Source organism: Canis lupus, chromosome 6 (assembly GCF_003254725.2).
Source record: "Canis lupus dingo isolate Sandy chromosome 6, ASM325472v2, whole genome shotgun sequence".
Lineage (NCBI taxonomy): Eukaryota > Metazoa > Chordata > Mammalia > Carnivora > Canidae > Canis > Canis lupus.
In genome coordinates, this window is record NC_064248.1 from 31,459,118 (window position 1) to 31,478,505 (window position 19,388).

General features: G+C 56.4%; 1 protein-coding gene across 6 annotated transcripts in view; it reads right to left on the reverse strand.

Moving 5' to 3' along the window:
- Positions 1 to 2,457: 2,457 nt before the first annotated feature.
- The window catches only part of CLEC16A (C-type lectin domain containing 16A), a 196,460-nt gene continuing 179,529 nt past the window's right edge, over positions 2,458 to 19,388 (reverse strand). For 3 of the 6 annotated variants that reach the window (XM_049111392.1, XM_049111390.1, XM_049111389.1), the window contains 2 exons: positions 15,862 to 16,011; positions 2,458 to 5,701 (listed from right to left, as the gene is read on the reverse strand). In XM_049111392.1, the coding sequence (XP_048967349.1) occupies positions 5,346 to 5,701; positions 15,862 to 16,011 (506 nt within the window). In that variant the 3' untranslated portion in view covers positions 2,458 to 5,345. Of the gene's footprint in view, positions 5,702 to 9,258; positions 9,381 to 15,861; positions 16,012 to 19,388 lie in introns of those variants that run through there. The other 3 variants (XM_049111393.1, XM_049111391.1, XM_049111396.1) reach the window with 3 other exon arrangements.

Consider the following 19,388-nt stretch of genomic DNA (forward strand, 5'->3'; position numbering starts at 1 on the left):
CCGTGAGTGGACACTTGTTACGGCGCGGCTCCGGGAAACAAATACAGTAAGTGGTGCTGGTTTTGTGTTTTGGTTTCCAGCGGTCAAGTCTCTCCCTTTCAAAACACGTAGAGTCTACGAGGTCAGTCAGGAGTCGGGGAAGTGACAGTTCAGGTGTGTCCAGGCGGGCAGCGTCTGTGGGGAAATCAGGCTGCGCCGGGGGGATGTGGCCCGGGGGGAGGGCGGGCAGGGGCCAGAGCGGCTGTGCTAAGGTCCTGGGGTGGGTGAGGTGCCTGAAGGGCAGGGGAGGCCTCATGTAGTGCCCCCAACTCCCTGCCCAGCTCTGCACACTCCAGTACATTCCTGGGAAGCCCCACGTGTTCCCGTCTTGCTGATTCAGACCTACCTTCCTTTGGAGAGAAGCACTTTAGCTGTGGAGGGTTTTTTCCCAGGGCTCTGAAGTGCCACGAGGTGTCAGGACAGGAGGGGAAGGGGGTTTCCAGCAGGCAGCCGGCCGGGAAGTCGGCTTCCCTGAATGCGGGACCTGAGGTCATGGGCCGGGAGGACGCTGCCCGCCCACCCTCACCTGCTCCTCCACCTGCCGGGTGCCGTCCGGTGAGGGAAGAGGCAGGGACAGGCCTGCCAGGCGCCTCCAAGAGGCAGGGCCCCGGAAGGCCTCACCTCCTGTTGGACTCCCGCGAGGCACCCCAAGGGTGCAGGGCACCCCGGTGCGGCCTCTGAATCTGGTGCGGGGGCTCCTCACTGCCTTACACACAGGAACCCAGGACGCCAATGTAAAGCGACTAGTCCCAGGTCACTGCACGAGCCCCACTGCACGAGCTCCACTCCTGGGGGCCTGAGCCCCAGGTCCTGGGTTTGCACCTGGGCTAGGAAGGGGGTAGGGGAAGCCATCACCAAAGGTGTCACGCCCAGAGCGCCCCCCAGGGCCCCAGGCCCCTGCCCTGAGCTGAGCACTCCGCCTGACGACCCACGAGGCAGGCTCAGTCCTGTCCTCACTTTGCAGACGAGACCCTGGCGGCAGGGAGGGGACATGGCCACGGCCACAAGCCTGCCGAGCGTGAGTCTCGCTCCAGATTCGCCTCCCGCGACGCCGGCATTGCCCTAAGCACCACTGCTCACGGAGCAGCCCCTCCATGGCCGGCTGCAGCGCATGGCTGTGTTCGGGAACAAGAGCTCCAGATGGTTCCAGCGCCCGAAGCCTGCGAACCACTGCTTCACCCCCCCTTCCCAGGGGCACTTGGCCCGGCGGCCAGGGTCCTGGGTGGGTGGCGTGCGCAGCACGAGCACACGGGCCTGGAACGTGCACCTGGGGCCCCGGGAAGGTGGCTGGGCCCCACTGGGCCTCCGGGGGCTCATGTGCGCGGAGGCAACGCCATGTTGCCGGCACCTGCCCTCTGCCCCCCACTTCCCTGGGCCTCTCTCCACACCCTGCAGGCCTGGCCCTCGGCTGGCCTGGAGACCCTCTGGAGGGGGTCCCCAACAGCTGCTGTCCCTAGGGCTGCCCGCCCCTCACTCCCCAGGTCTGTCGTCCCCCTTCTCCCGGAGTATCCTCCAAGCAAGTTCCTTTTTCTAAACTGAGGTTACGGAAATGCGTGAGTGCCCACGTGCTTGTGAGGCAGGGCGACTCTGGGGACCGGTGAGGTGGCAGGCCTGGCCCGGCGCTGGGCATCCGGGACGGACCCTGGTGGCAGGATCCAAGCTCGGCCCAGGGACCGCCCCCCATGCCTGCGCAGCCCCGGGCCTCACGGGCAGACATCGGGGAACTGAGCCCACCCTCAGCAGCAGCCGCCACCTTCTGCCAGAAACGCCTCGACTCTTGGCACGAGGCGCGTGTCCCGTTTATGTTCTGGGCTCAGTTCGGGTTTTACCTCAAGGCCCAGAAGCCCCTGCCTGCTTCTGCGCCGGGTTTAAGCCGGAGAACCTGTGAACCCATTCTGTTTCCAGGGGTGCGTGTCGATGTGTTCCGGGACAGTGCCTGCCCCAGTACAGACTTCACCAGACTGTCCCCGCTGGGGAGCCCTGGGCTCCCACTTCCCTGGCCCCGCAGCACGAGGGAGCAGTGACGCCGAGGCTCCCTGGCCCTCCTGGCCCAGGCCGTGTGCTTGCCCCACGGGGTTAGGCCTGTCACGACCACACCCCACGGATGCAGGACCTGAGGCTTGCCCACGGGGTGGGGGGATGCACACAGCACGGACGGGGCTCACTGCGGCTGGCTGGGCCTGGAGCACCCTCTCAGGGCAGCCAGCTGCACCTGAGCTTTCCCGCCATGCTCCCCACCCCCACCCCGTCGGGAGCTGGGGAGGGGACTACCTGGGTGGGGGCAGGGAGAGGCCCTGGGGCCACTGCAGGCCACTGAGCAGCTGCCAGGGGCCATGGGGTCAGGCTGCAGAGAACCTTCCCACTGCTGGGCCACAGCCTCCCTACCCCAGCACCACGGAGCAGCAGCCACATCCTTGGTAACTTTTTCTCTTTTATTGCCAAGTTCAAATTTACCAGGAAGTTCCAGTTTTCATTTCCACCCTCGTGTTCAGTGCCCACAGAACATGAGTCACGCTGGCGAGAGCAGGTATTTCCCTGGAACGGGCCCTTGGCCCAGAAGCATGAGGGTTTCCCAACCCTGGCTCTTCCTTGGGACGAGAATTATTTACATATTTTCACCTCAGAGGAACATAAGGAACCCTGATAGCTTATGCCCAACGTCAACAAGACTACATTAAATATTTCTTATTTATTGCATCTAGAGAAGATGAGTATCCGTTCGCGCCGTGCCTTTGTACTTAACAGTGCATCTTGAGACCTTAGAAAAATCTAGTGTATGTCTTTAAAGAGGTATGTCTCTTCACTCCTGCCTGGGGAGGGGCGCTTGCTAACGGGCTGGGCAGGTGGCAGACAGGGTGGGTGGAGGCGAAGGTAGCGGAGAAGGCCCTCCTCCCGCCCCCACATTCTTGCTGCGGCTTTGGGGCTGGTCCCCGAGAGACCTCTTGGCCTCACCCCGTCTGACCTTCAGCAAGAGGCGGCCCTGTGGTTAGGTTTTGGGGGTGCTCCTGAAGACTCAGTGTGCCCACTGCCACCAGGACGGTCACGACCTAGCAAGGCAGGTCCTTCATCAGAGCCAAGGCGCCTCCAGACCCCATCCTCACCCGAGGATGTATGTACGCCTCCTGCTCGCCCGGGGTCAGGGCAGCGCCCGTCCCACCCCTCATGGCCCATTGGGGTGAGCTGCAGGACCAACACTGCAGGCCCCGCTCGGGGACAATCCTGTCCTCGGCAACCGGCACCTTTTGTTCAACTGGTCCCGGAGGCTGGGCTGAGCGCTGCACTGTCTGGGCCCTGGCAAGGCTGCCGGGCTCCTCCGGCCACACTGTCCCCAACTTCTCCTCCTCCTCACGGCTCGGGCACTGTGATGACAATCGGAGCCACGGGTTTCAGATGGCAGGCTGGGGGGCCCAGAGAGGGGCTTGGGTCCACCTGCAGGGGCTTGCTCTTTACGGTAACGCCACTGGGCTGGGAGATGACTTGCCTTCCAGCATCTCTGCTGCCCCGGAGCCACTGCTAGGCCAGAGTGCCGGCCTGCTCTGACGTCCAAGCAAAAGATCAAGTGGAACGTGCGGCCGGCGGCTGGCACCTGCGGCCCGATGACCTGTCCTTTCTCCTCATTGACCCGCTGGCCCCTTCTTCCACCCCACCTGCCTCTCCTCCCTGGGAGGGGGGGCTCTCGTGATGGTCACGGCTTATCCCTGCCCCCCGATATCCCTGAAATTTCTGCCTACATGGCCTTCTTTTCTGAGCCAGGTCCCTCCCCCGTTGAAGCTGGGTGGGCACACCTATGCAAAGGGCTTCTGATGACAGACAGCCCTGTCCCCACGGGGACCACAGCCCTCTCTGCAGGACCACCGAGTTTCTTTCTTTGACTAGGCAGAGGGTGAGCACTCGGAGCGCCTTCCGGGGCCACCCCGATAGCCGGGCCCGTGTGCTGGCACTCCTGGCGGGCACACAGGGAAGAAAGTTTGGAGATTCTTGGTGCTGACCAGAGAGAGGCGAGGGTCGTGTGGCTGTGCCTGGCTAAGTGGAGGGACGGCGGAGGTGCTCGATGAGATTTGTCGGAGAACTGGCCTGCACGTGCGTGCAGCTCAAAGGAAGCAACCGTGGAGTTTTCATTTGAAAAATAAGCCTGTGTCTCTGCAGCAGTGGCTGAGAGGGAGAGCGGCACATTTGAGCTCCCGGGACAAGGTCGAGACGGGACATGACCCTGCAGCAGGTGGGACCTGGCCCCTGGGTGTCGCCCCGCATACCAGCCTGTGCGCACACATGTGGCCATGGAGGATGGCCTCTGCGGCTTTTTTTTCCCCACATCATGGTCACAGGGCCAGAGTCTGCGTGGTCCCAAATGGTTCTTTCCAGACAAAGAGAGGTGGCAACAACTGAAGGTGACGCCAGGATGCCGTCCGGACTGGTTTGAGTCCAGAGAGATGAAGGATGGGTCCTGAGAGGGGAGCTGGCTGCACTGGCCCCTTTCCTGGGAAGATTTTTCGGGAAACGACGGGCGCCTTGGCTACCAGGACAGAGAAACATTTGGCTCTCTCAGCTCTGGGTGTACCTGAGAATACATGTATCTCCTTTATCTTTGTTTAAAAAATAATCTAAACTTTCCAGGAAGGTACTTTATCATTCCACAGGCTTGCAGAGTTAGCGAGTGGCAGAGAGGTAAGGAAACGGGGAAAGCCAAACTAAGAGCTCCTGAACAAAACACTGGGAAGTTCGAGGAAAAACGAAAATGAAATCTTTACAGTAATATTATACTGTTAGCATGACGTCAAAGCTTAAGGGTTGAGGATTTTTTTGGACTTTTTTTTTTTCTTTTTAAACACTTTTTAAATAAATGCTTTTCATCTGCTGCCAAAAGCGGAAATAAATATCCAAAGGAGATGCTTATCGAAGTTTGTTTCTCTACAAATCTCTACCCAAAGTGACTTGGTCCAATTGTTCCGTGCACACTGGGTGTGATGGCCAAGAAGCTTCCAGACTGGAGCGGCTGGCTGATGGAGAGAGGGGGTGGGGGTCCTGCCACCCCGGGGTCATGGGGCTCTGAGACCAGGAGGCCAAGCTCCTCCCCAAGGCAGCACCTCGTCATTCGGGCTCACCACGTTCTCCACCAGGTCCAGCCTGCTCTCCGAGAGGTGCAGAGTGAAACAGGAATTCAAACGGAGTAAAAGAGTGCAAGGAAAGACGGCAGCGGTGGTGACTGGGGCCACAGGGGGCTGCGGGTGCTCCCCATGTGTCTCTGAGCTGTACCGGGTCCCTACCAGCGGGGCCACACACACAAGGGGAGGCCACACGGTGCCCGCTCAGTGCTCGGCGGGGCCCGCCGGCTCTGGGCCTGCGGCCTCCTCGCCTGGCTTCACTGTGCCCACTACGGCCGGTGTGGGTGGTGGAGGGATCCCAGTGAGGGTGTGGAGGCTGTGGGGGTCGACGGGAGGGACGAGGGTCAGCGACTCCACGCTCAGTGTGTCGGCAGTGTCCTCACAGAGCAGGGAGATGGTGGGCTGCTGGGCGGGGATGAGGCTGGGGGACAGGTTGACTGTCTCTACGTCTGCGCTCCTTGCCAGGCTCCTGCTGGGCCTGGCATCTGCTTCCGTTTCGTTGACGATCACCAACTGGCTGGGAAGATTAGGTGGAGGCTGTTCCATAGTTATGGGGTCATCTGGGTGGGGGGAGAAAGAACAAGGGTACACTTAGTCCCGAGCTAGTCTGCTCACGCTGGCACCCTCTGCTCCCGTCCTGGACACCGGGGAAATCTGGGTGGGAGATGGTGGTGCTGGGGGGACACCTTGTCTCCACTTCCTCCTTCTGGGGACACAGGAGCTGGTAAATCCAGTCTTACCTGGGCCTGGGGAGAAATCGGCCAGGGCCCAGGGTTCCCCTGACTTGGGATGTGAGAGAACAATTAGGGGCTTGTGCAAAATCAATGGGCAGATTATGTCGCCAGGAAGTGGCCCAGGCGGGCTCTCCGTTAGGGAGAGTCTTGGACCACCTGCCCAGGGATTCAATACGTGTTTAGGGAGGAAATGGGCTTGGGTGTGCTTATCACTTCAGGCCATCTCCAGAGCCTACACTTGGTAGCATTTGTCCAAGAGGGAACTCATTGTGATATTAAAACAAAACAAAACAAAACAAAACACCAATAAAAAGGAAGTCTATGGAACTTTTCAGCTTGCAAAACCAAACCAAAACCTCAGACCGTGGTTTGTCTCCTGCTCCTTCTCTAGGAGTTCAGTTAGCACCCAGAAGGGGGCCATTCCCATCCTGAGTGTCCCTTACAGGGGTCACGGAGAGAAACCACCAGGCAGGAGGAAGGCAGGCTGAGGCTCCGCCCAGTGTGGTTATTTTTGGAGTGGCAATTTCTTTTTCTGATGCTTTTCAAAATCCTTGATTAGATTACAGACAAATGGCTTATCTGCTTTCCAATGGCAAGTCTGCCTGGATAGGAACAGAGCGGAGATTGGCGCTCACAGTGGAAAAGCATTTTCCAGGCTTTAAGCACCAGTAATCTGAAAGCATCGACAAGAAGGCCCAGCGCATCTCGCTCAGAAAGCAAATCTCTCGTTTGTACAGATCTTGGGGGTGACAAGGCATCAGCAGAAGATACTGATGACGGGGTGTCGAGCCGTGAGTCGGAAACCTCTCTGGACCCTGGGAAGGATGGTCAATAGGTTCTATTTGATGTGATTCAAGTTAGATTGGTATTTTTTTTTTCCTCTTTAAAGTTAAGCCAAAACAAAACAGAACTGCAAACTAAACATACAGCGAGAGAACGGGAAAACCAAGAGCAAAAGAAAACCGAAGGGCATAGAGAATGGGATGCGGGAGAGGAAGAGAATCCCCACCGTGGAGAGAAAGCACAAGCAACAGACTGAGTTTCCCAGAGAATACGACGGCATTTCTTCCCTCAAGGCTCCTGGGCAAGGCCAGCTCTCAAAGATCCCGGATGACTCCTTCCTAAGGCCTTTTGGTTTTCCTTCCTTTTATTATCATTGTGTTTTGTTTTTGTTTTTGTTCTTTTTTAAAAAAAGAGAAATAAGGCCCAGAGAAAAACCACTGCATGGGGCTTTGGGTCTGTCCTTGCTCCGGGGGTGGGCGGGCAGGGGTGGTGGTGAGCACTAGTGGAAAATGTGATTTGGGGTATGAGCTGAGCCCAGAAACGCTGAGTAAACAAACACTCCACGCGCACTCTGGTTTCTCTGAATCTCACTGAATTTGCTCCATTCAGCAAGGACATCCCTGCAGCATGGGCGGCCTTCCACGTGCAGGCTCCCACTTTGGTCCCGTGAGATCTGTCTGCTGCTCCTCGGAGCACGTGGGTCCCTGTGGGGGCTCGCCTGCTCCCGTGAGGGTGGGCACGCCTACGGGCCTATGCACCTATGGATCCACACGTAAGCTCAGCTGCTGACAAGGCAGCTCAGAAATGCCACGTCTCCAGATGGCACTTCTGTGCCATCTGGAGACAGAGCTGCCAAGCATTTCCTTCACGTTCCCATGAAACTTCTATGTAAGAATTCCCTCTTTGCTCAAGTCTGCATTTGCATGCAGATATTCAAAAGAGCTGGCAAATCTCTTTCCCTGGTCCATGATGGGGTTTTCAGTAATGAGCATCATCAAGGATAAGGGAAATGTGCCATCAAATATATTAAAAAAACAACAAACAATACCACACACACACAAAATTGGTTTCTTCCTTGAGAAAAGAACCAACAATTTTATTAAAAGGCTCTAGGGGGTTTTTCGCCTTAAAAATAGCCTTTTTCGATTTTTTATAGGAAAAAAATAACCTCTCACTCATCACCCCCCAGCTCTAGATTTTTTTTTTTTTTAAAAACTAAGAAGTGCTGGGATCCCTGGGTGGCGCAGTGGTTTGGCGCCTGCCTTTGGCCCAGGGCACGATCCTGGAGACCCAGGATCGAATCCCACGTCGGGCTCCCGGTGCATGGAGCCTGCTTCTCCCTCTGCCTGTGTCTCTGCCTCTCTCTCTCTCTCTCTGTGTGACTATCATAAATAAATAAAACTTAAAAAAAAAATAAACTAAGAAGTGCTTCCTGAATGTGGTCTACAAATATATCCATTCCAGGGGCCCAGGGGGATGAAAAAGAACTTTTTCACCAGAGGAAAATAATCCAACCAGGACACACTTTCTCGTTCAGGGCAAAGGTAACTGCTGAGCCCTTGGTTTTGCCTGCCTGCTGGTGTTTCTGGCTCAGAGGCCACAGGTAGGGGCCTGGCTGAGAATGAGAGATTTGAAGAACATTCTGGTTTCCTGGCCAGGAGCCAGGGAGAAGAGTGGAGAGTCCTGGGTGTCCAGGTTTCCGTGAGAGATGCTCAGCCTCCCGCAGCTTTGCCCATAGGTAAGACTGAGGCAGCAGGTCCCCAGGTCCCCAGTCAGTACCCTCCAGAAGCTGATCTCTGGCTTTGGGGCAGGGGCTCAGCTGGCTCTTGCCAAGTGACAGTTTCCAGGAAACCTTTGGGGTTGCTGCACTCAGGCTGGGAGAGGGGAACTGAGTGGTGGTCGCGGGGTGGGGGTGGGGGAGCAGAGCATAGCAGGGAAGAAGCAGAGCTCAGAGGAAGCAGCTTCAAAATGCAAAAGAACGCAAAAGGCTCCTGATTGGCAAGTGGGAGGCCCACAAGGGAAACTCTAAAGGGAGCAAGGGGATGAAGGAGGGGCAGGCCACAGCAAGGGGCCCTACGCTGCCTCAGGCATGCAGGCTTGGGTCAGCAGCCCATAGACCAGCATCAGCGGCCACCCTGGAGCACTGGATATAAGAGTGGGGGACGGTGGAGTGGCCCCCACTTGTGCCTGTCAGGTTGATGGCTTTGGCTCCTGGCTGAGGTGGGACTAAATCTACTACGGGGCTTTGAGCAGGGCTGGGGGGCAGTGGTGGGTGGGGAAGAAAAAAAGAACCTAGCTGACTTCCTGGCTGTTTTTTTGCAAATTCCACTGCTCAACCCTGATGGCTTAACCCAGGCCCCCCCCCACCCCCGCCGCCCCAGGGGCTGGGCTGGAGAACCCCACCAGCTTGGTAGTCCCTGGAGAAGGACAGTGTTTCCAGGCTGCTCGAGGCTCGGGGCCTGGGGATCTGGTCCCCAGCCCAGGTGAGGCCGGAAGGGGATGGAAGAACGGGCATCGGGGAAGCTGGGGAGATGGTCCCCCGAGGCCTAGCGAGGCCGGGCTTGCCGTGTGGGCCGAGCAGGCTAACGGACGAGACCTGCCTGAGTTGCCTGCGAGAGTTGCCGCGACAGCTGCCGTTCGAAGCACTAAACCCAGTGGCCGCCGTGACTGTCGGCCTCCGACAGGCTGAACACTCGCCGGCGTCCTTTCCTGCCACTCCTGACTAGAGGGAAACACAGCGACAGGTCATAGAAAGCCTTTAACAATGGGACAGAGAAAGGTGACACGGAGAGGGGTACAGCGCAGTGACGGACGCCAAGCACGGACGAGAGCGCGAGGGAAGTGTGGCGGGGCCCCCGGCAGGTGCTTGTGACAGCTGGGGGAGGGGGAGACACGGCCCCCCCCCCCCAAGCGGGTGAGACCCCCCACTCGGCCCCACCAGGATGAGCACTGTCACAACAGCTAGGGATCAAATTGTGTGCTCACTCGTGGGGCTCAGTCGAGGGTAAAGACAGCAAAGGTTCAGTCCTGTTGGAAAGGAAAGACTCAGGGTCGTCAGCAACACGTGGTGTCTGTCGGAGAGAAACCTCCAGGGGCAGAAGGACAGAGCTGCCGGTCAGTTCCACAGGCGAACCAGCAGTGAGGGCGAAGGCCCTGCGTCTCTGGGCCTGTCTGAGGAGGGAAGGCTGTGTGGTTGGGGGACGGGAGCCAAGCCGGCTCGTGAATCCAGCAGGTTTCTGAGCCCAACTGATGAGGCCTGTGGATACTGACGTCACCACACTGGAGCCAAGAGCGCAGCTCAGCCAGTTCTGGGAAAGGCTGGGAAAGCCCTGGACGGGCGAGGCACTCCAGGACCCCTCCCCAGCCGCGGGGCGCCTGGTCTGCTGGTCTGAACCTTTGGAAACCGAGACCGAGCCACAGCAGGGAGGCCTGAGACCAGGTGCTGAGTGGCCAGGGTGGGTTCTAATCAGCTGAAACAAAAACGTTAGGAGCATCTCCCTGGGAAGGAAGGAACCGTCATCTCTGACACAAACTCGGGATTCAAGCAAAGCTGAAAATTAATGCCATAGAACACAAGGTGAATATACCCCATGGCGCGGGGCTGGATACTTAAACAGTTGTTGAAAGACGGTACATTTTACGGTATGTGTATTTTACCATGGTTAAAAAAAAAAATTAGTGCTATGGAGAAAACTGGGGAGAAAAGAGCATGCTTTGTTCTGAGTTTGGAACTGAGTTTGGTGACATGGGGTCAGTCTCGGGCTGTCTGGCTCCCACTGCACAGGGAAGGAACCGTGCGCTGGGGTGAACGTCATGTGTTCAGACAGCCCAGGGACCAGGTGAGGATGTGGAAAGTAGGACCCCACCCCTGCCAGGCCTCGACACTGGACCTCCAGGAGCCAAATCGTTCCTTCTACCTATAAAACCTTGGGGGAAGGTCAAAGTGCTCATAATTCTACGAGCCTTAAAAACGGACGACGGAAAGAGCAGGCTGGCTGTCACGCTGACTTCATTTTTTAACAGTGTTCTTTTTTCAAAGCAGCTCACCCAGACCGTGTGTGAAACACAACAGAGCCGGTCGCAGAGCTCTAGTACCCTGAAGAGTTCTCTTATCTGAGCCCCACACAGAGTACGTGTGTGAGCGTGTGCACTGGGTGTGCATGAGTGTGTATTTGCCTGTGTGTGCGTGCACACGCGCACGTGTGTGTGACAGCTGTAACCTAAAAAGGTTTTCTAAAGTATTCCTACTGGCCCGACATTTGGTGCCAAATTGGGTCTATTTTCTCTTTCCTGCCATATGTCCTCTGCAATTTCAGCTTCTCAAAGCCATAAACTGTTTAAGGCAAAAAAAAAAAAAAAAAAAAGAAAACCCCAAATCCTGCTAATTCCAACCCTGTGATTTTCTCAGTGGGGAGCAAGCTAAGGCCTAGCAGGGCAGCTGCAATGGACAAGTGGATGACACACCAGGTCCCAGGACGTTGCCATGGACCAGGGCACCAGCTTCCCCCAGGAAGGCTTAGGGTAGTCTCACTGTACTTTCTTTCAAGGACAAGGGGAACAGGTCAATTCGCACACCAGGTGTTAAAACTGGACAGTAATACCTTCTGCACAGCCTTAACAGGTAAATAATTATAACGATGAAAGTAAAATATCCTGGCTCTCAACTCCTTCTAGTTGGTTTCTTTGGTTATCAGGGATTTCAGCTGTGATCTTTCCTTCAGCTGTGGGTGTCTTGTGGCCCTGATCTGGAGTCTAGCGCTTGTGAAAAAGCTGCTCACAAGCATCCACACTCTGTCCCTGGCATGTGAAGGAGACTCAGAAGTAGCTGCTCACAGCATAGAGGGCAAAGCAGTGACCCCTGGGCAGGTTCCTGCCCCCTGTGGTGAGGGGTCCTCTGCCAGCACTAGGCCAGAGGCCTGGGCCCCCACAGGCACATGGGCTGTTCCTCAAAAATAAACTGCCCCTTGTGGTCTGTATGTGGAAGGGCAGGATTTATAGGTAGACCCCAGGGAGACCAGGAAAAGGAATCAACTTGTCTCCTACCAGATGCCGGGTACAGCTGGGGTGGGGGTGGGAGGGGGGCTGTGTGAGACCCAAAGGCCACCCTCCTAATTAACCCCTCTGCCTTTGGCTTCCATCTCCAGTGCTGTGGCCCCTGGGAGCCCGCCGGGCCCTCCTGCAGCTCTTCTGTGCTGCTGGAGCCCCTTGTACCTTTCCTTTGTTGCTAGCCTGTGTGTTCCACACTGTACTACCCTCTGTCTCTGGCATTGCACGTAGCAAAAACCTGTTTGGTTAGAAAAAGTTAGTACAGCAGAGATAGGGGACCCAAGGCTGGCGTAGATAAGATGCAGACAGAGGGCGGACGTGAGGGCCACCCTTGGAGAGACCCTAGTGAGATAAGGTCTGATATCCACAAAACCTGAGTCACTCAGACTCAAGGTCACAGGGCAGCTGAGAAAATCTCTATTTGTGATAAACAAGTGCTTCTTGCAAACCCAGGCAGAGAACTCGAGGTTCCCTGGGCTGGACAGACAGTGGAGGTGGAGGACAACCTCATAACAATAGAGTTTTATGTCCTCATTGGGAGCATGAACCCACTTGGGCTGGCAGAGGAGGTCGGGCCATCTGGGGTCTGTTACTGATTTGGGGGGACTCCCGGGATCCTGTCCACAGGGGCCACAGAGCCCAGTCTTGGTTGACTGGGACTGCAGTCACTAGGGTCTCTGTGAAAGGGCTGTGGCTTTTCATTGGGGATCTAGAGCAGTCATGCACACTGGAAGGAGAAATGTATGTACTTCACGGGCTGCCCCCAGTGGAGACCTGACCCTGAGGCCCAGGTCTCTGGGATGCCGCACGGAGGCACCCAGAGACAGAATTAGCAGCTGCGTGGATATTCTGCTGGCTTACATGGGAGGGTGGAACAGGGGTTGGGGAGTTGCCAAGGCTGGGGCTCAGGTGTGGGCGTCTCTGCTTCCTAGCTGCACTGTCGTGGCCAGGTTGTATGATCTTTCCAAGCTCCCGTGTCTTCCCCTGTACAGCGTGAGGTGCAGGATGTCAAGTCTCAGTGAGGGGATGTCTGTCAAGTGTTTATGAGCACAGTGCCTGGCACACGGGGGGATTAGGAGGTGCTCTGGGGCGGTACACCTCTTGGGACACTATGCAGCAGGTGCCCGTGCTCTAGCTACTGCTAGGATAGCGTAAGGCTCACCCCTGGCTTTCAGGGATATCCTTGGATAATTCTGGGTTTCAAAACCACAGAGACATAGAAAGCTGGGCCTGTCTCATCCCTTGACGGACGGCATCTCTCGTCTGCTTCCCCAACCAAACACCTGCCCATGCAAAGTGTGGCTTTGAGAGCGAAGAGGCCAAGGGAGCTAATTCTGGCTGCAAAGGGCCTGGCAGCTGCTCTCCACACTGGGAACTTCCTGGACTCAGAGGCTCTGGACGTACAGGGATAGGAATGCTTCTGATTCAGCTCTGTGTCCTCAAAAACCACTTGGAGGACAAGTGGCCCCTTGACTGGGCCGCAGCTGTTTCTGCTGTCCAGGCTGGGTGGGCTGTGTGGAGAGGCCCTGGCTTGTCCTGCTGCCCAGCTGGCCCTCCAAGGATGCCGCCTCAGGCCGACTGTGGCCAGGCCCTGCGGTTGAAAAGTCTGGTGAGGAGGCAGCACGGGGCCAGCCCGTGCCAATCAGAAGCCTAAACACTGAGCCACCACTCCGGGCCGACATCAAATCAGGAAACTGGCCGAAGAGCACTCATCCTGACAAAACCTGCCTCCCTTCCATCCTTCACTTCCTGAGCACGGCCTGGTGATGGTGGAACCATCCAGGTAGACCTGCCCTTATGAGGAACACAGAAACCTCAAGTACTGTTCTCTGGACGGACCCAGGAAGCTGGAGCCTGGCCTGGACGTTTGCCATTGAGAGACCAAGTGAATGGTGGCCCTCCCAAGACCTGCCACCCCAGCCTGTGGTCCTGGGGATGAAGCTGACTCCTGTAGCCGGGTCCCTGTGACAGGGAGGAGCGTGTGGGTTATGATGCTTTCTCTTTCTAGGGATCAAAAACTAGGTCCTCAGTTCAGAGTGAAGTACAAGCTGCCTGATAGGCTGGCCCTTCATCAGGGGGTGAGTAATTTCAGTGTCTGCAGAGATTCGGACAGACAGGCTGGGCCTCAGGCTTTTACTGTCAGGCAGCATAAAAAATGGGGACTTGCACACTTGCCTCTGCAGTCCTGCCAGGGACGCACAGAACGGGGGCAGACACCCAGGAGAGCCCGACCATCACTTATCGACTAGAACCGCCTGGCTACCTGACAGCCAGGCTGACAGCCCCTGCATTTCTGAGATGAGAAGACAGGTCGCTGGCACCATGCAGGGGGTGGGGGGGTGGGGACAGAGGGGCTGAGGGAGGCCAAGGGAAAAGAACTTTGCATCGTGGGGACCCTGAGCCTCTAGGGGAAGGTACAGAGCCAAAGCCCCAGGGGCCTTGCTCAGGAGAACACCTGCCGGTACAGACCTGATTTTGATGATTGTGGGTCTTTGTTGGCTTTAGTTTTAGGCAAAGAAGTACATGGCTCATTTGTTTGCTTAGCTGCTGTCCGTACCTTCTTAAGCATGAAAGAAATGCATACATAGCTCCACCAGGAAAAGACCTTCACCCAAAATGCAATTCAAGTACATGTGTGTTGGGGTGCACACAACACAGACACAGAAGCGTGCACACACATGCAGGCAGCACGTGGGTGCACACACAAGCACATGAACACACAGCCCTGCCCTTCAGTTCCCACAGCCAGCGTGAGATGAGGCTGCAGAGGGAGGCGGAGGGCTGTTCTCGGCTTCTGGGGAAAGCTCCATCTGAATGCCCCACTGTGGGCCTGGGAACAGTCCAGCAACACCTGCAGCCAATCTCAGCTCAGGCTCAGACAAGGCGGCCATATCCCCCCAGCTGGCGCGGGGTGGGGAGCAGGTGCCAAGTGGTAGAGGGTCTAAGTGAGGTGATGTGAGGGTGACCCTGCTGCCTGGGCCTCGGGACATCAATGTCAATGTCGATAGAGACGGATGTAATGGATGCTCTAGCGGGGGTGGGGGGCTGCAGGCAGCAGGCATGGAGACCACGTGGAGTTAACCCTTTGCTGGGGAATGAGGAAGCTGATGATCCTGGAGGGGTGCGGCCACCAAAGGAGATCTTGCGGTCCAGTGTTGAGGCATTGGGAGCCAGGGGCCTGTAGCTTCCTGGCACCACTGGGGTTCATGCCCTGGCACATGGCTTTTATCCTGACCTCCAGATCCGCCACCTAAGAGGAGTTCAGGTGCCTGTGAAATACGATAGGTGAGGGCTCTGGATGGGACCCTGAAGGAACAGCAAAGGACAGCAACAGTACCCAAATGTGGGTGCAGACCAGAATCACTGGGGGCCTCCCAAATCAGACACACCCAGGGCCCTCTGGAACCAGGGGCTGTGCTGCTGGGCCATGGAGCCTCACTCACCCTCCAGGACATCCAAGCACCCCTCCTTGGGCCCTGCTCCTCTGGCTGCACTGCGTGGCCACATGGTTCAGGAAAAAAGCCTGGTACCTCTCTGGGCTCTCACATGACACAATGAGGCACTCACGTTGGAGGGGCTCATGTGGCTGAGAACACAGGGGGCACCCGCTCAGTCCTCTCACTGTGGCCGCCTCGCTCATGGGGTCTGTCCGTGCCATGCCTGCACTTGTATGAGGTCCAGGAAGGCGAGATGGGACTCTAGCACATCCTAGCAGACTCTCAAAAGGTGTACACTTGGTCACAGACGACTGGAATGCACCGAACATTTACAGAGAAAACTGGTATGTTATGAAGGAAAGAAAAAATTAGCAGGCACACGATTCTTTTGCCAGGTTCAAACAATCCTGTCTGGGAGACCCCTCCTCGGGGAGGTGATAATGGGGCAGATTCAGGCTCGGCAGCCATCCACCCCTCCAGCTCTGCAGTCAGGGAAGGCCTTTCTCGGAGGGCCAGCCTGCAAAAGGAGTGACTCCTCCCATGCCGGGAGCTACACCAGCCAGCCTGTGTGTGACGTCACAGCAGAACGAACGCGGAACCCCAAGCGGCAGTGTCCCCAAACCCGGTGGCAAGGAGGAGCTGGGGGTCAGCAGTTTTGGCATGGAGGGATCACAGAGTTCCCCGAAGCCCGCCCCCCACACCACGTCATGTGGCCAATACCTGATGGGCTCTGGGTAGCGGAAGGGGTGGATGACGAGCTGGCGCCTCCAGAGTCACAGTGGCTGGTGCTCCCGCTGGGGCTCCCACTGGCAGATGGCGAGGACAGGGATGGTGAGCTGTGCTGGTTTATGCACTGGGCCACGGCAAAGCCTGCAAGATAGGTGGTGAGGTGACCAAGCAGGAAGACACAGCTGGCCTAGCGGGAGGGGGTGCCACACTCCCCAATTCCATGTGAGACGCCACAGGGCAAGCCAGCCACACCCTCAAAGGTGGGGCTAGAGACCTTAATGTGAAGGCTCCACTAACCAACCCAATTCAGCCCCTTGAAGAGTCCCAGCTGACCTCTCTGGACATGGGCCTGACCTGGACATACTTCAAAGCTGTTTCAAGGAAGAGGGTGCAGCCGGCCATAGAGCTGAGGGCTGGGAGCCATAAATCTGAGTCCCCGATGCTGGCTCAGCAACGGGCTGGCTGTGCCCTTGAAGGGGACATGCAGCCTTGGGGCTTTAGAGGCATCTTGGTGAAGTTCACACAGGCACTCGAGACATCCTCACAGCAAAATCTTGGGGGTCCGCTAATGCATCTGAGTTGTCAAAGGCAGGGCACTGGGCAGGAGGGGAAGAGCCCCAAAGACTTTCCCTGCCACAGAGTTTGCTCAGCTCTGGAGGCTCTGGTGAGTTGGTGTAGGAGGAACAAAAGCTCTGGTGAAAAGCTCCCAATTGCAGCGTTCCACATGGCCCTTGGAGCAACACTGGGCCTGTGGCCTTCCCGGCACCAGGGAGTGGGGGAGCACCACACTTTGGAGACGCTCAGACCTGGAAACACTGGAATACATGCCTAGCGCCACCCCTACTGTTAGCGGAGAGTGTCCTCACTAAGTTATCATCGCCGCACTATACTGGGCGGGGGGGGGGGGGGGGACAGTGGGGCACAGGGCTTGGCACACGGCGAGAGTGGAGTATTCTTTATGACGAGCGGAGGCCCATCTGAACGAGCCCATCTGGGAGCCCCTTTTCTGCAAACCATCACTTTCTGTCCTTTCCACACTCTGCTTTTCTAAAGGGCTCTGTCTTCTGGTTTTATTCACTCAATACAGGAAAGCTCCTATATGGAGCAAACGCCTTGTTGATGACCCCAGGGGACTACATGGACCGTGGTGGCTTCTGCCTGGGTCCCTACATGCTAGGCAGGACCACAGTCAGGGTGCTCTGTGGAGCCTGATGCTTGCCCCGCAACTCAGAAGTGGCACCAAACTGGAGTGGGGGGTTGGGCTGGGGGGTGGGGGTGGGGGCATGTTCCATGTTCTCCTGGCTGAGGGTGGGGATCCCAACACTCCTGGCCAATGACGTCACACCTCTCCACTCCCTGAGCACACTCACCCCAGCCAGCCCCAAACTCCATTTGTGCCGCCTATGCTGGCTGAACTTCATGGGGATGCCCCTTCCAGAAGGTTCCCTAGGCTCTCACCTTGCTTTCCTCAGAACTCAGGAAGGCAGGGTGTGGAGCAGAGGGCAGTGGTCAGCAAACTATGGCTCACTGTTTTGTAAATGAAGTTTCACTGGAACACAGGCATGGCCCTCTGGTTGCATACACAGTCTGTGGCTGCTTTCAAGCTACACTGGCAGCACTATTTGCCGTGTGGCCCATAAAGCCTCAAAGATTTTACTCTCTGGCCGAAGTGACACACCGAGTACGTCCTAAGCCCCCTTCCCTTCACCTACCTGTGGGCAAACCTGGGCCTAGCTGGGGGGTGGGGATCTGCTGCTTCACCCCCCGCCCCCTTAGGACTAGTGGGTCCCCGTACCAGGCCACTGCGGGGTGGGGTGGGGGCTATTTTGTATTAATGTTTGTGTGAAGTTATTTTTGTCTAAGCATTAACTCTCCAAAAGCCAAGTCTCTACTGTTTTATTGTGTTGTACTTTATTTTATTATCTATTTAGTTATTTTATTTAACTTTGCTTTTTTTTTTTTGAGAATGGCTGACACACATTGTGACCTTGGTTTCAGGTGCCCAACTTAGTGACTTGTCAAGTTTCTACATTATGCCGTGTTCACAGCGTAGCTCCCATCCGTCCCACGACAACGCTATTACAATATCACTGACTGTATTTTTTTATGCTCTGCTTTTTATTGCTGTGACTTCCTCATTGCTTCACTGGAGGCCTGTGTCTTCCTCATCCTCCTCCCCTCAGGCAAGCCAGGTCTTTACGTACACCCTGAGCCAGGCCATCTGGGTTTTGCAATGTAACGGCAAGTGGACGTGAGGCCTTGTGGCAGCGTGGTGGGTTAAGCTCACCAGCTTCTCTTTTGTGGAGGGCAGCACCCCCCACCCCCTCCACCAGTTTGTGCAGACAGACGTCTGCTTGTAGGGAGAACAGCAGGACTGACCCGCTGCACTTCCCAGGAAGAGGCATGATGTGATACACTGTGTGTGTCTGTCGTGGAGGGGGAGGCTCAGATTCATACGGCAAACATCGAGGCAACTGCGAACGGCAGTCAGGAAGGTTCCCAGGGGGCCATCAGCCGCAGCCCCACAGTGCCAGCTTTATGGCTGCTTACTTCTTAATCACTTCAAGTGGTAAAACCCCCAGATTTACTAGCTGTTAACTTGACTCAAAAATGAATCACACCTTAACAAATCAAAATGTCAAGATGGCTTTTCCCCGAGCTGCTTATTTATCAGAGCAGTGAACACAGGGGCCGCCAACGGTGTCGAAGCCTTTTATGCCTCCGACAAGGCACTAGCCAGAACAGAGGGATGGTGGATGGCATAGCTGTCACCAGGGTGGTCACCATTCTCTTAAGACGTGCTCTACAGAGCCCTGGTTTATTGCCGTAAGACGTCTGGGGCAGGGCGTATGGGGTAGCCGACGAGAGGCTGAAATTGTAGCCAGGAGACTGAAGTGCCTTCGTTTTGGAAATGGATCTGGGTCAAGCCACATACCTTTTATTTGTGCTGAGAAACAAACAGAAACAAAAAAAATCACCAACTTCTGATACCACCTGTTGGCAGGGTCTAGCTGAGCAGAGACAACTGAGCACATCTTCCCCTTGCTTGCTGCTGCTAAAACCTCTTGTACCCCTTTCCCCTCACCCACGGCGCTGGGGACCCAGAAAGGCTCAGTGATATTTTCTTTTGTTGCCAGGTGCCCAGATTCTCCCTGTCATTTCAAGGGGCTCCTTCCCCAATCGAGGCGGCGGCCACTTTGAGAGCCAGTCTGACATGTCAGAGGGCCAGGAAGGCTCTGGAAAGAACTTAGAAGTGCCTGTGGCCAGAGAGCCTGTTGGCCAGCTCTTGCTTCATCCCTGCGAGGCAGTTCTTGATGAACCAGCTTCAGTGGAGGTGCCAAGAGGCTTTCTGGGCACGGGTCAAACACATATGGACTGCCAAATACTTGCAAACACAGACCAGCCAGAGATCATGGGACAAGGGCACAGGCGGAGAGGCCTCCCTGAGATCTTCTCCAGCAGATAAAATTCTTGGCTCTCCCTGAGTATGTGTCAAAAACAGCCTGTGAAATGTGTAT